Source organism: Cyclopterus lumpus, chromosome 2 (assembly GCF_009769545.1).
Source record: "Cyclopterus lumpus isolate fCycLum1 chromosome 2, fCycLum1.pri, whole genome shotgun sequence".
NCBI classification, from domain to species: Eukaryota; Metazoa; Chordata; class Actinopteri; order Perciformes; family Cyclopteridae; genus Cyclopterus; species Cyclopterus lumpus.
Genome location: NC_046967.1, coordinates 12439588 through 12451951, shown reverse-complemented (window position 1 = coordinate 12451951; position 12364 = coordinate 12439588). Strand labels below are relative to the sequence as shown.

General features: G+C 42.1%; 1 protein-coding gene across 1 annotated transcript; it reads left to right on the top strand.

Moving 5' to 3' along the window:
• The first annotated feature begins 164 nt into the window (after positions 1–164).
• ccdc14 (coiled-coil domain containing 14) lies at positions 165–12289 on the top strand. The gene is made up of 12 exons (XM_034547007.1): positions 165–263; positions 6958–7013; positions 7103–7181; positions 7627–7699; positions 8005–8091; positions 8260–8420; positions 8679–9504; positions 9603–9732; positions 10991–11064; positions 11256–11378; positions 11468–11570; positions 11649–12289. Exons 1-12 carry the CDS (start codon positions 240–242, stop codon positions 12112–12114), a joined length of 2202 nt encoding a protein of 733 aa, XP_034402898.1. The 5' UTR covers positions 165–239; the 3' UTR covers positions 12115–12289.
• Positions 12290–12364: the final 75 nt, after the last annotated feature.

Here is a 12364-nt window from a genome sequence, read left to right as displayed (position 1 = left end):
TACGTCATGTCCGGTCTCGTTGCTGCTTCCCTCTGATAATTATAATAATAATAATAATAACGGAACTGGACCGTGGCGTTTCAAGCCTTTCGAGTCCTGCAGCCCCGCCCACCGCTCTTAGAGTCGATTTGATTGGTCAGCTTCGTGCTGTCCGTTTCAAAACACCGGAAATGAAACGGAGCCACGCACGAAGAAAAGGCTGAAGCGCGAGCTCATAGCACCGGCTGCAGGAGGGCAGCATGAGGGGGACCGGCCGAAGCAAGGTAAGACCGGGTCTCCGGGTCTCTGAGACCGGGTCTCTAAGACGGGATCTACGGGCAAGACGGGGTCTCCGGGTCTCTAAGACGAGGTCTCCGGGTCTCTAAGACGGGGTCTCCGGGTCTCTAAGACCGGGTCTCCGGGTCTCTAAGACCGGGTTAGAGTGTTTGTGTTGTTGACATTAAAGGGTTAGAGAGTTTGTGTTGTTGACATTAAAGGGTTAACGTGTTTGTGTTGTTGACATTAAAGGGTTAGAGTGTTTGTGTTGTTGACATTAAAGGGTTAGAGTGTTTGTGTTGTTGACATTAAAGGGTTAACGTGTTTGTGTTGTTGACATTAAAGGGTTAGAGTGTTTGTGTTGTTGACATTAAAGGGTTAACGTGTTTGTGTTGTTGACATTAAAGGGTTAGAGTGTTTGTGTTGTTGACATTAAAGGGTTAGAGTGTTTGTGTTGTTGACATTAAAGGGTTAGAGAGTTTGTGTTGTTGACATTAAAGGGTTAACGTGTTTGTGTTGTTGACATTAAAGGGTTAGAGTGTTTGTGTTGTTGACATTAAAGGGTTAACGTGTTTGTGTTGTTGACATTAAAGGGTTAGAGTGTTTGTGTTGTTGACATTAAAGGGTTAGAGTGTTTGTGTTGTTGACATTAAAGGTAGGGTTAACGTGTTTTGTGTTGTGACATTAAAGGGTTAGAGTGTTTGTGTTGTTGACATTAAAGGGTTAGACGTGTTTGTTGTTGTTGACATTAAAGGGTTAGAGTGTTTGTGTTGTTGACATTAAAGGGTTAGAGTGTTTGTGTTGTTGACATTAAAGGGTTAGAGTGTTTGTGTTGTTGACATTAAAGGGGTTAGAGTGTTTGTGTTGTTGACATTAAAGGGTTAGAGTGTTTGTGTTGTTGACATTAAAGGGTTAGAGTGTTTGTGTTGTTGACATTAAAGGGTTAGAGATGTTTGTGTTGTTGACATTAAAGGGTTAGACGTGTTTGTGTTGTTGACATTAAAGGGTTAGAGTGTTTGTGTTGTTGACATTAAAGGGTTAGAGTGTTTGTGTTGTTGACATTAAAGGGTTAGAGTGTTGTGTTGTTGACATTAAAGGGTTAGAGTGTTTGTGTTGTTGACATTAAAGGGTTAGAGTGTTTGTGTTGTTGACATTAAAGGGTTAGAGTGTTTGTGTTGTTGACATTAAAGGGTTAGAGTGTTTGGTTGTTGAACATTAAAGGGTAGAGTGTTTGTGTTGTTGACATTAAAGGGTTAGAGTGTTTGTGTTGTTGACATTAAAGGGTTAGAGTGTTTGTGTTGTTGACATTAAAGGGTTAGAGGTTTGTGTTGTTGACATTAAAGGGTTAACGTGTTTGTGTTGTTGACATTAAAGGGTTAGAGTGTTTGTGTTGTTGACATTAAAGGGTTAGAGTGTTTGTGTTGTTGACATTAAAGGGTTAGAGTGTTTGTGTTGTTGACATTAAAGGGTTAGAGTGTTTGTGTTGTTGACATTAAAGGGTTAGAGTGTTTGTGTTGTTGACATTAAAGGGTTAGAGTGTTTGTGTTGTTGACATTAAAGGGTTAGAGTGTTTGTGTTGTTGACATTAAAGGGTTAGAGTGTTTGTGTTGTTGACATTAAAGGGTTAGAGTGTTTGTGTTGTTGACATTAAAGGGTTAACGTGTTTGTGTTGTTGACATTAAAGGGTTAGAGTGTTTGTGTTGTTGACATTAAAGGGTTAGAGTGTTTGTGTTGTTGACATTAAAGGGTTAGAGTGTTTGTGTTGTTGACATTAAAGGGTTAGAGTGTTTGTGTTGTTGACATTAAAGGGTTAGAGTGTTTGTGTTGTTGACATTAAAGGGTTAGAGAGTTTGTGTTGTTGACATTAAAGGGTTAGAGAGTTTGTGTTGTTGACATTAAAGGGTTAGAGTGTTTGTGTTGTTGACATTAAAGGGTTAGAGTGTTTGTGTTGACATTAAAGGGTTAGAGTGTTTGTGTTGTTGACATTAAAGGGTTAACGTGTTTGTGTTGTTGACATTAAAGGGTTAGAGTGTTTGTGTTGTTGACATTAAAGGGTTAACGTGTTTGTGTTGTTGACATTAAAGGGTTAGAGTGTTTGTGTTGTTGACATTAAAGGGTTAAAGTGTTTGTGTTGTTGACATTAAAGGGTTAGAGTGTTTGTGTTGTTGACATTAAAGGGTTAGAGTGTTTGTGTTGTTGACATTAAAGGGTTAAAGTGTTTGTGTTGTTGACATTAAAGGGTTAGAGTGTTTGTGTTGTTGACATTAAAGGGTTAGAGTGTTTGTGTTGTTGACATTAAAGGGTTAGAGTGTTTGTGTTGTTGACATTAAAGGGTTAGAGTGTTTGTGTTGTTGACATTAAAGGGTTAGAGTGTTTGTGTTGTTGACATTAAAGGGTTAGAGTGTTTGTGTTGTTGACATTAAAGGGTTAACGTGTTTGTGTTGTTGACATTAAAGGGTTAGAGTGTTTGTGTTGTTGACATTAAAGGGTTAGAGTGTTTGTGTTGTTGACATTAAAGGGTTAGAGTGTTTGTGTTGTTGACATTAAAGGGTTAGAGTGTTTGTGTTGTTGACATTAAAGGGTTAGAGTGTTTGTGTTGTTGACATTAAAGGGTTAGAGTGTTTGTGTTGTTGACATTAAAGGGTTAACGTGTTTGTGTTGTTGACATTAAAGGGTTAGAGTGTTTGTGTTGTTGACATTAAAGGGTTAGAGTGTTTGTGTTGTTGACATTAAAGGGTTAGAGTGTTTGTGTTGTTGACATTAAAGGGTTAACGTGTTTGTGTTGTTGACATTAAAGGGTTAGAGAGTTTGTGTTGTTGACATTAAAGGGTTAGAGTGTTTGTGTTGTTGACATTAAAGGGTTAGAGTGTTTGTGTTGTTGACATTAAAGGGTTAGAGTGTTTGTGTTGTTGACATTAAAGGGTTAGACGTGTTTGTGTTGTTGACATTAAAGGGTTAAAGTGTTTGTGTTGTTGACATTAAAGGGTTAGAGAGTTTGTGTTGTTGACATTAAAGGGTTAGAGAGTTTGTGTTGTTGACATTAAAGGGTTAGAGTGTTTGTGTTGTTGACATTAAAGGGTTAGAGTGTTTGTGTTGACATTAAAGGGTTAGAGTGTTTGTGTTGTTGACATTAAAGGGTTAACGTGTTTGTGTTGTTGACATTAAAGGGTTAGAGTGTTTGTGTTGTTGACATTAAAGGGTTAGAGTGTTTGTGTTGTTGACATTAAAGGGTTAACGTGTTTGTGTTGTTGACATTAAAGGGTTAACGTGTTTGTGTTGTTGACATTAAAGGGTTAAAGTGTTTGTGTTGTTGACATTAAAGGGTTAGAGTGTTTGTGTTGTTGACATTAAAGGGTTAACGTGTTTGTGTTGTTGACATTAAAGGGTTAGAGTGTTTGTGTTGTTGACATTAAAGGGTTAGAGTGTTTGTGTTGTTGACATTAAAGGGTTAAAGTGTTTGTGTTGTTGACATTAAAGGGTTAGAGTGTTTGTGTTGTTGACATTAAAGGGTTAAAGTGTTTGTGTTGTTGACATTAAAGGGTTAGAGTGTTTGTGTTGTTGACATTAAAGGGTTAGAGTGTTTGTGTTGTTGACATTAAAGGGTTAGAGTGTTTGTGTTGTTGACATTAAAGGGTTAACGTGTTTGTGTTGTTGACATTAAAGGGTTAGAGTGTTTGTGTTGTTGACATTAAAGGGTTAACGTGTTTGTGTTGTTGACATTAAAGGGTTAACGTGTTTGTGTTGTTGACATTAAAGGGTTAACGTGTTTGTGTTGTTGACATTAAAGGGTTAACGTGTTTGTGTTGTTGACATTAAAGGGTTAGAGTGTTTGTGTTGTTGACATTAAAGGGTTAAAGTGTTTGTGTTGTTGACATTAAAGGGTTAGAGTGTTTGTGTTGACATTAAAGGGTTAAAGTGTTTGTGTTGTTGACATTAAAGGGTTAAAGTGTTTGTGTTGTTGACATTAAAGGGTTAGAGTGTTTGTGTTGTTGACATTAAAGGGTTAAAGTGTTTGTGTTGTTGACATTAAAGGGTTAGAGTGTTTGTGTTGTTGACATTAAAGGCTTAGAGTGTTTGTTGTTGACATTAAAGGGTTAGAGAGTTTGTGTTGTTGACATTAAAGGGTTAGAGTGTTTGTGTTGTTGACATTAAAGGGTTAGAGTGTTTGTGTTGTTGACATTAAAGGGTTAACGTGTTTGTGTTGTTGACATTAAAGGGTTAAAGTGTTTGTGTTGTTGACATTAAAGGGTTAGAGTGTTTGTGTTGTTGACATTAAAGGCTTAGAGTGTTTGTTGTTGACATTAAAGGGTTAGAGAGTTTGTGTTGTTGACATTAAAGGGTTAGAGTGTTTGTGTTGTTGACATTAAAGGGTTAGAGAGTTTGTGTTGTTGACATTAAAGGGTTAGAGAGTTTGTGTTGTTGACATTAAAGGGTTAGAGTGTTTGTGTTGTTGACATTAAAGGGTTAGAGTGTTTGTGTTGACATTAAAGGGTTAGAGTGTTTGTGTTGTTGACATTAAAGGGTTAACGTGTTTGTGTTGTTGACATTAAAGGGTTAGAGTGTTTGTGTTGTTGACATTAAAGGGTTAGAGTGTTTGTGTTGTTGACATTAAAGGGTTAACGTGTTTGTGTTGTTGACATTAAAGGGTTAACGTGTTTGTGTTGTTGACATTAAAGGGTTAAAGTGTTTGTGTTGTTGACATTAAAGGGTTAGAGTGTTTGTGTTGTTGACATTAAAGGGTTAACGTGTTTGTGTTGTTGACATTAAAGGGTTAGAGTGTTTGTGTTGTTGACATTAAAGGGTTAGAGTGTTTGTGTTGTTGACATTAAAGGGTTAGAGTGTTTGTGTTGTTGACATTAAAGGGTTAACGTGTTTGTGTTGTTGACATTAAAGGGTTAGAGTGTTTGTGTTGTTGACATTAAAGGGTTAACGTGTTTGTGTTGTTGACATTAAAGGGTTAACGTGTTTGTGTTGTTGACATTAAAGGGTTAACGTGTTTGTGTTGTTGACATTAAAGGGTTAACGTGTTTGTGTTGTTGACATTAAAGGGTTAGAGTGTTTGTGTTGTTGACATTAAAGGGTTAAAGTGTTTGTGTTGTTGACATTAAAGGGTTAGAGTGTTTGTGTTGTTGACATTAAAGGGTTAGAGTGTTTGTGTTGTTGACATTAAAGGGTTAAAGTGTTTGTGTTGTTGACATTAAAGGGTTAAAGTGTTTGTGTTGTTGACATTAAAGGGTTAGAGTGTTTGTGTTGTTGACATTAAAGGGTTAAAGTGTTTGTGTTGTTGACATTAAAGGGTTAGAGTGTTTGTGTTGTTGACATTAAAGGCTTAGAGTGTTTGTTGTTGACATTAAAGGGTTAGAGAGTTTGTGTTGTTGACATTAAAGGGTTAGAGTGTTTGTGTTGTTGACATTAAAGGGTTAGAGTGTTTGTGTTGTTGACATTAAAGGGTTAACGTGTTTGTGTTGTTGACATTAAAGGGTTAAAGTGTTTGTGTTGTTGACATTAAAGGGTTAGAGTGTTTGTGTTGTTGACATTAAAGGCTTAGAGTGTTTGTTGTTGACATTAAAGGGTTAGAGAGTTTGTGTTGTTGACATTAAAGGGTTAGAGAGTTTGTGTTGTTGACATTAAAGGGTTAGAGTGTTTGTGTTGTTGACATTAAAGGGTTAACGTGTTTGTGTTGTTGACATTAAAGGGTTAAAGTGTTTGTGTTGTTGACATTAAAGGGTTAGAGTGTTTGTGTTGACATTAAAGGGTTAAAGTGTTTGTGTTGTTGACATTAAAGGGTTAAAGTGTTTGTGTTGTTGACATTAAAGGGTTAGAGTGTTTGTGTTGTTGACATTAAAGGGTTAAAGTGTTTGTGTTGTTGACATTAAAGGGTTAGAGTGTTTGTGTTGTTGACATTAAAGGCTTAGAGTGTTTGTTGTTGACATTAAAGGGTTAGAGAGTTTGTGTTGTTGACATTAAAGGGTTAGAGAGTTTGTGTTGTTGACATTAAAGGGTTAACGTGTTTGTGTTGTTGACATTAAAGGGTTAGAGTGTTTGTGTTGTTGACATTAAAGGGTTAGAGTGTTTGTGTTGACATTAAAGGGTTAGTGTTTGTGTTGTTGACATTAAAGGGTTAGAGAGTTTGTGTTGTTGACATTAAAGGGTTAAAGTGTTTGTTGTTGACATTAAAGGGTTAGAGTGTTTGTGTTGTTGACATTAAACGGTTAAAGTGTTTGTGTTGTTGACATTAAAGGGTTAACGTGTTTGTCAACATTTAATTACAGATGTGAAGCTGAGAGACGGATACAATGCACAGTGTATAAACAGTCACTAATGATCATATCAGCAGTATAATATTAGTTGATGTCATGGCTGCAGATCCCAGTCTCTTTGGGGGTCCCGCTAAGTCCTTGAGGCTTTGGTTCTGTCCCGCTGTCACATCGTCGAGTGTTTGAGGCTCTCTGCAGACATGATGAGCCCTTTATGAACCGACATATTCACACCATTTCAAGCCCTCACACTCAACCGTTCACCAGGTGACGCTAGTGAGTCCCTGAGGGCTCAGGGTTAGAGGGCTTAGGGGGACATTGGGATTGGGCCCATGACTCCAGGCTGCAGGAAGTGTCACAGCTCCAGGGTTGGTTAGAGACCAGAACTGTCGGTAGACCTGGTGTAGTTCACATGCTTCAGTACTCGGCTGCCTTTGACCTGCAGGTGGTGACATCAGGGAGGCTGACAGAAGGAGTCAAAGGAAAGCCGTGCAGGAGACGGTGGGTCCACTGGCCTTCATTCCCCCTAATACTGTATCAACTGCACCCCCCCCCACTCTCACACTGGGCTCCTCTAACTGTGCTGACAGAGTGACTCCGGATCCAGGACCAGGCTGCCCTGAACCAGCCTACTCTCTGTACTCCACATGCACGGACCCTGAAGAGCAGGTAATGATTTGTCCTCCTCAGTACAGCGTGTAGGGAAATGCTTTTGTGCCGAGCTAAGCGAGGAAGAAAGAGGTCAAGGTCGCAGGAGCTGGAGGTCAAACAGAGCACACCTGAGCCGGCCCGGTGCAGGAGGTCTGTAAATGGATAAGTTTAGGAATGGAAGTCATCAGCATCGTGTTAATCTCCATAACACATTCTGTAAGCCATGGCACGAGACCAGTCAGAGTAGTATTGACCAACCACGTTGGAGCATGCTCTGGGTGACTGCAGGTTAACAGTTCTCTGTAACCCCATTGGCTATCATCCGATGCCTCCTGTTGGTTTAAAATGAGCTGTGGTCGGCCCAGATATCGTCTGGTTGCACCACAACAGGGTCAGAGGTCGGCGTCCTGTATCGTCATGTGGACTACACATGGACTTGATTTGAAGTGTTCTGTCCCCTCAGGTCTCTTCACGCCATAAGGGTCTGGACCGGTGTGCTGCCTTGCTCACTGGCATCTTTCAGGCTGACAAGGCAGGTCAGATGACTTTCTCAACAGTATCATGAATAAAGACATTCAGACCATTATATTAGGGGGGCGGCCCGAGAAGGTTGAGTTTGTTTAGTTTGTCTCTATAGCGCCAGATCACAACACAAGTCATTACGGTTCCCTTTCCTGTAGAACAGGTCTACACCTTGTTCTAAATGGCCGTATGTGATTTAGCATATTGGTTGGATACTTAATAATAATACATGCATATTTAACCCTAAGCCATGTTGATTGTGTTCTGTCACAGCACAATGGCTTCTACTTCTGATCATGCACATGTGAACCCTTGCCAGGCCTCCCCAGAGCAGTGAAGGGGGGAGCAGCTAAGTCCAGCCCATGTAGCTCCCTCAGGAAGAAAGCCACCAGGACCACAAAGACGGGTACGAGTGATTTAAATTCATCTATTAACAAACTAATACAGTAAAAACACACACATTGATCATGTCTAGTAGAGGTACTAACTAAAGGTAATACTATGAAGGACTGTGGTACATGTTAGTAAAGACACATTGATGATACTACTAATACCTGTTCCCTCCATCCTCCAGACCAGAGGGGGCGTCAGCCAGTCCAACCTGTACCAGGCACCACAACCCTCCCTCCACCTGAGAAACCCACCTCCATCCACCCACCTGAGAAACCCACCTCCATCCACCCACCTGAGAAACCCACCTCCATCCCTCCACCTGAGAAACCCACCTCCATCCACCCACCTGAGAAACCCACCTCCATCCACCCACCTGAGAAACCCACCTCCATCCCTCCACCTGAGAAACCCACCTCCATCCACCCACCTAAGAAGCCCACCTCCATCCACCCACCTGAGAAACCCACCTCCATCCACCCACCTGAGAAACCCACCTCCATCCACCCACCTGAGAAACCCACCTCCATCCCTCCACCTGAGAAACCCACCTCCATCCACCCACCTAAGAAGCCCACCTCCATCCACCCACCTGAGAAACCCACCTCCATCCACCCACCTGAGAAACCCACCTCCATCCACCCACCTAAGAAACCCACCTCCATCCACCCACCTGAGAAACCCACCTCCATCCACCCACCTAAGAAACCCACCTCCATCTATCCACCTGAGAAACCCACCTCCATCCACCCACCTAAGAAACCCACCTCCATCTATCCACCTGAGAAACCCACCTCCATCTATCCACCTGAGAAACCCACCTCCATCTATCCACCTGAGAAACCCACCTCCATCTATCCACCTGAGAAACCCACCTCCATCTATCCACCTGAGAAGCCCACCTCCATCTATCCACCTGAGAAACCCACCTCCATCTATCCACCTGAGAAACCCACCTCCATCTATCCACCTGAGAAACCCACCTCCATCCACCCACCTAAGAAACCCACCTCCATCTATCCACCTGAGAAACCCACCTCCATCTATCCACCTGAGAAACCCACCTCCATCTATCCACCTGAGAAACCCACCTCCATCTATCCACCTGAGAAACCCACCTCCATCCACCCACCTGAGAAACCCACCTCCATCCATCCACCTCGGACCTCCACCTTTCCTGGCCGTGCCCAGACCTCCATCTCATACCCATACTGTAAGGCACAGTGCGATAAAGAGTTTGTTCCTGTGAGAGACATCAATGTCCAACGCTCAGCTGTCAGACAGGTGTGCTCCTTGAAGATGTCCAACATGCAGCCTGGACAGGTGGATGAGGTCCCTCAGGACCTTCACAGCAGGGCAGAGACGGACGTGAAAGGGAAGACCGTTCAGTCTCTGCTTGGAGAACTCAAGGCTCTGATTGCTGGACAAGGTAACCGGTCAGTCAGTCAGTCAGTCCAGAATCTATGCAAGCAGTAACTTATCTGTGTGTGTGTGTGTGTGTGTGTGTGTGTGTGTGTGTGTGTGTAGGCAGTGTAGCAGAGAGGCTGCTCAGTCATCTGGAGCAGATGGTGTCTTCAACACTGATGTGTCGTGGTAGTTCAAACATCTGGACTGAACCAGAACTATCACTTCACAGCCAGAACACCCAGCTCTGCAGGTACCTTAACAGACCCGTACTAGCTGGGCTACTATCAATCTATATATATATATATATATATATATATATATATATATATATATATATATATATATATATATATATATATATATATATATATATATACACAACATTAACTATATATATCTATAGATGTATAGATCTATATTGTGTGTGTGTTCGAGCTAAACACTCAACAAAGTCCTGACTGTTTGCTGTGCTGGCTCCTCATTGGTGGAACGAGCTCCCCATTGACATCAGGACAGGAAGTCTCTACAGACTAAAAACACATCTTAGTGACTACACCTTGAATAGGGAAGGTAGAGCCGTAGTAGCACTTAAATGTCTCTTACTGATAGCACTTTGTAGTTTAACACTTTAGTAGCACTTAAATGTCCCTTACCGATAGCACTTTGTTGTTTAGCACTTTAGTAGCACTTAAATGTCTCTTACTGACAGCACTTTGTTGTTTAGCACTTTAGTAGCACTTAAATGTCTCTTATCGATAGCACTTTGTAGTTTAACACTTTAGTAGCACTTCAATGTCTCTTACTGATAGCACTTTGTTGTTTAGCACTTTAGTAGCACTTAAATGTCTCTTACTGATGGTACTCTGTAGTTTAACACTTTAGTAGCACTTAAATGTCTCTTACTGATGGTACTCTGTAGTTTAACACTTTAGTAGCACTAAACTTACTGATGGTACTCTGTAGTTTAACACTTTAGTAATAATCCATTTAATTTATATAGTGCTTTTCTAGATACTCAAAGACACTTTACAGTATACACCGTAGACAGAGCTACAGGGAACAATGCAGGGTTAAGTGTCTTGCTCAAGGACACATTGACTAGGGCGGGGATTGAACTGCCAACCCCTTGATTGAAAGACGGGCATGCTAACCACTGACCCATAGTAGCACTTAAATGTCTCTTACTGATGGTACTCTGTAGTTTAACACTCTAGTAGCACTTAAATGTCTCTTACTGATAGCACTTTGTAGTTTAACACTTTAGTAGCACTTAAATGTCTCTTACTGATGGTACTCTGTAGTTTAACACTCTAGTAGCACTTAAATGTCTCTTACTGATAGCACTTTGTAGTTTAACACTCTAGTAGCACTTAAATGTCTCTTACTGATAGCACTTTTGTAGTTTAACGTTATTGAAGAAGTTGTACTTTCTTGATTCTTGTTGTTCTGAGTTTGGACTCATGGTTTAATGTAATGTGTGTGTGTGTGTGTGTGTGTGTGTGTCCCAGGCGTGTGAGGATTCTTAACCAGCAGTTGAAGCAGAAGGGGAGAGCAGACACACATCAGAACCCGGAGATGCTAGGTGTGTGTGTGTGTGTGTGTGTGTGTGTGTGTGTGTGTGTGTGTGTGTGTGTGTGTGTGTGTGTGTGTGTGTGTGTGTGTGTGTGTGTGTGTGTGTGTGTGTGTGTGTGTGTGTGTGTGTGTGTGTGTGTGTGTGTGTGTGTGTGTGTGTGTGTGTGTGTGGACTCCTTTGAATCCTGAGTGTCTCCACAGTGTTTACTCTGCAGGAGGAGCTCGGTGCTGCTCAGTCCCGGCTGCAGGACCTCCAGGAGGACCACGCAGAACTACGGAAAGCCCTGGAGGACCGAGAGGCAAAGAACGCTCTCATCCAAACAGGTTCTGATATCATTCAGGATCTAGCTGCTCTGAGCTTCAGACCACCACATGCATCACTCCATACTGAGGTGGTTTTATAATGTGTGTAGACTTGGAGGCCACGAGAAGCAGGTTGCTGGACAGCGAGCGAGAGAAAAGTGAGTTGGCTTCACTCGCCCAGCAAAGACTGGAAGACCTAGGAAACCTGAACAGGTGTGTGAGTGTCTGTGTGTGTTGAGGAAATGGGAGCATAGCACATGAAGAGTAAACCTGGTCTTCTCTCTGCTTCAGGGTTCTTCAGGGTCACGATTCATCCAATCGTCCTCCAGTTGTTGACGGCTCAGACACTCAACAACATCTGAACCAGCACAGACCAGGTCTAGCAGAGCCCCCCACTGACCGCATCACCCAGTTTCTGATGTCTCTGGGTCCGCTGCAGCCACCTTCCACGGAGCTGGTGTGTGTGGCTGCAGAGCGAGGCCCAGCCTCACAGCCTGGTGTCAGACCTGTAGACTCAACCCGCCCCCAGCCTGCTCACCTGGACCCGTCGCACGGTTTACAGGAAGTGCGGTCGCGTGCGACGGAGCGCCGGCGTCTGTCCCGCTGCGACGTGGACTCGGTGTGGTCCGACTGCAGCACGAGGTCGGGGTCCAGCTTCGACACCAGAGACGAGGTGGCGTTCAGAGACGGCCTGGCGGCTCTGGACGCCAGCATCGCCAGTCTGCAGAAGACCATTCAGCTGGATCTGGGGAGGTGATGATGATGTGGACTACATGTGTATGTGGTCTTGATGGAGACCTGGTGGTCCGTCTGGTCTTCAGGGTGGGGGGCTAATAATCTTCCGCTGTTTTTTGTTGTTTTGTCTTTCCAACCAGATTGACATCAATAATTGTAAATGGAATATTTACATGTTTTGTATAATGTAAATAAATAAACTGGCTGTTTGATTAAAACATTTCGGGTCCATCCTTTCTGAATATCACACACTTTATGGATCAGGACACATG

What these genes read in the sequence shown, in the direction of transcription:
- ccdc14 (XM_034547007.1), top strand. Translation starts at nt 240, where the DNA reads ATGAGGGGGACCGGCCGAAGCAAG. An exon ending in TCAGAACCCGGAGATGCTAG is followed by an intron (nt 11,065 to 11,255) that starts GTGTGTGTGTGT and finishes GTGTCTCCACAG; the next exon opens with TGTTTACTCTGCAGGAGGAG. An exon ending in GAACGCTCTCATCCAAACAG is followed by an intron (nt 11,379 to 11,467) that starts GTTCTGATATCA and finishes TAATGTGTGTAG; the next exon opens with ACTTGGAGGCCACGAGAAGC.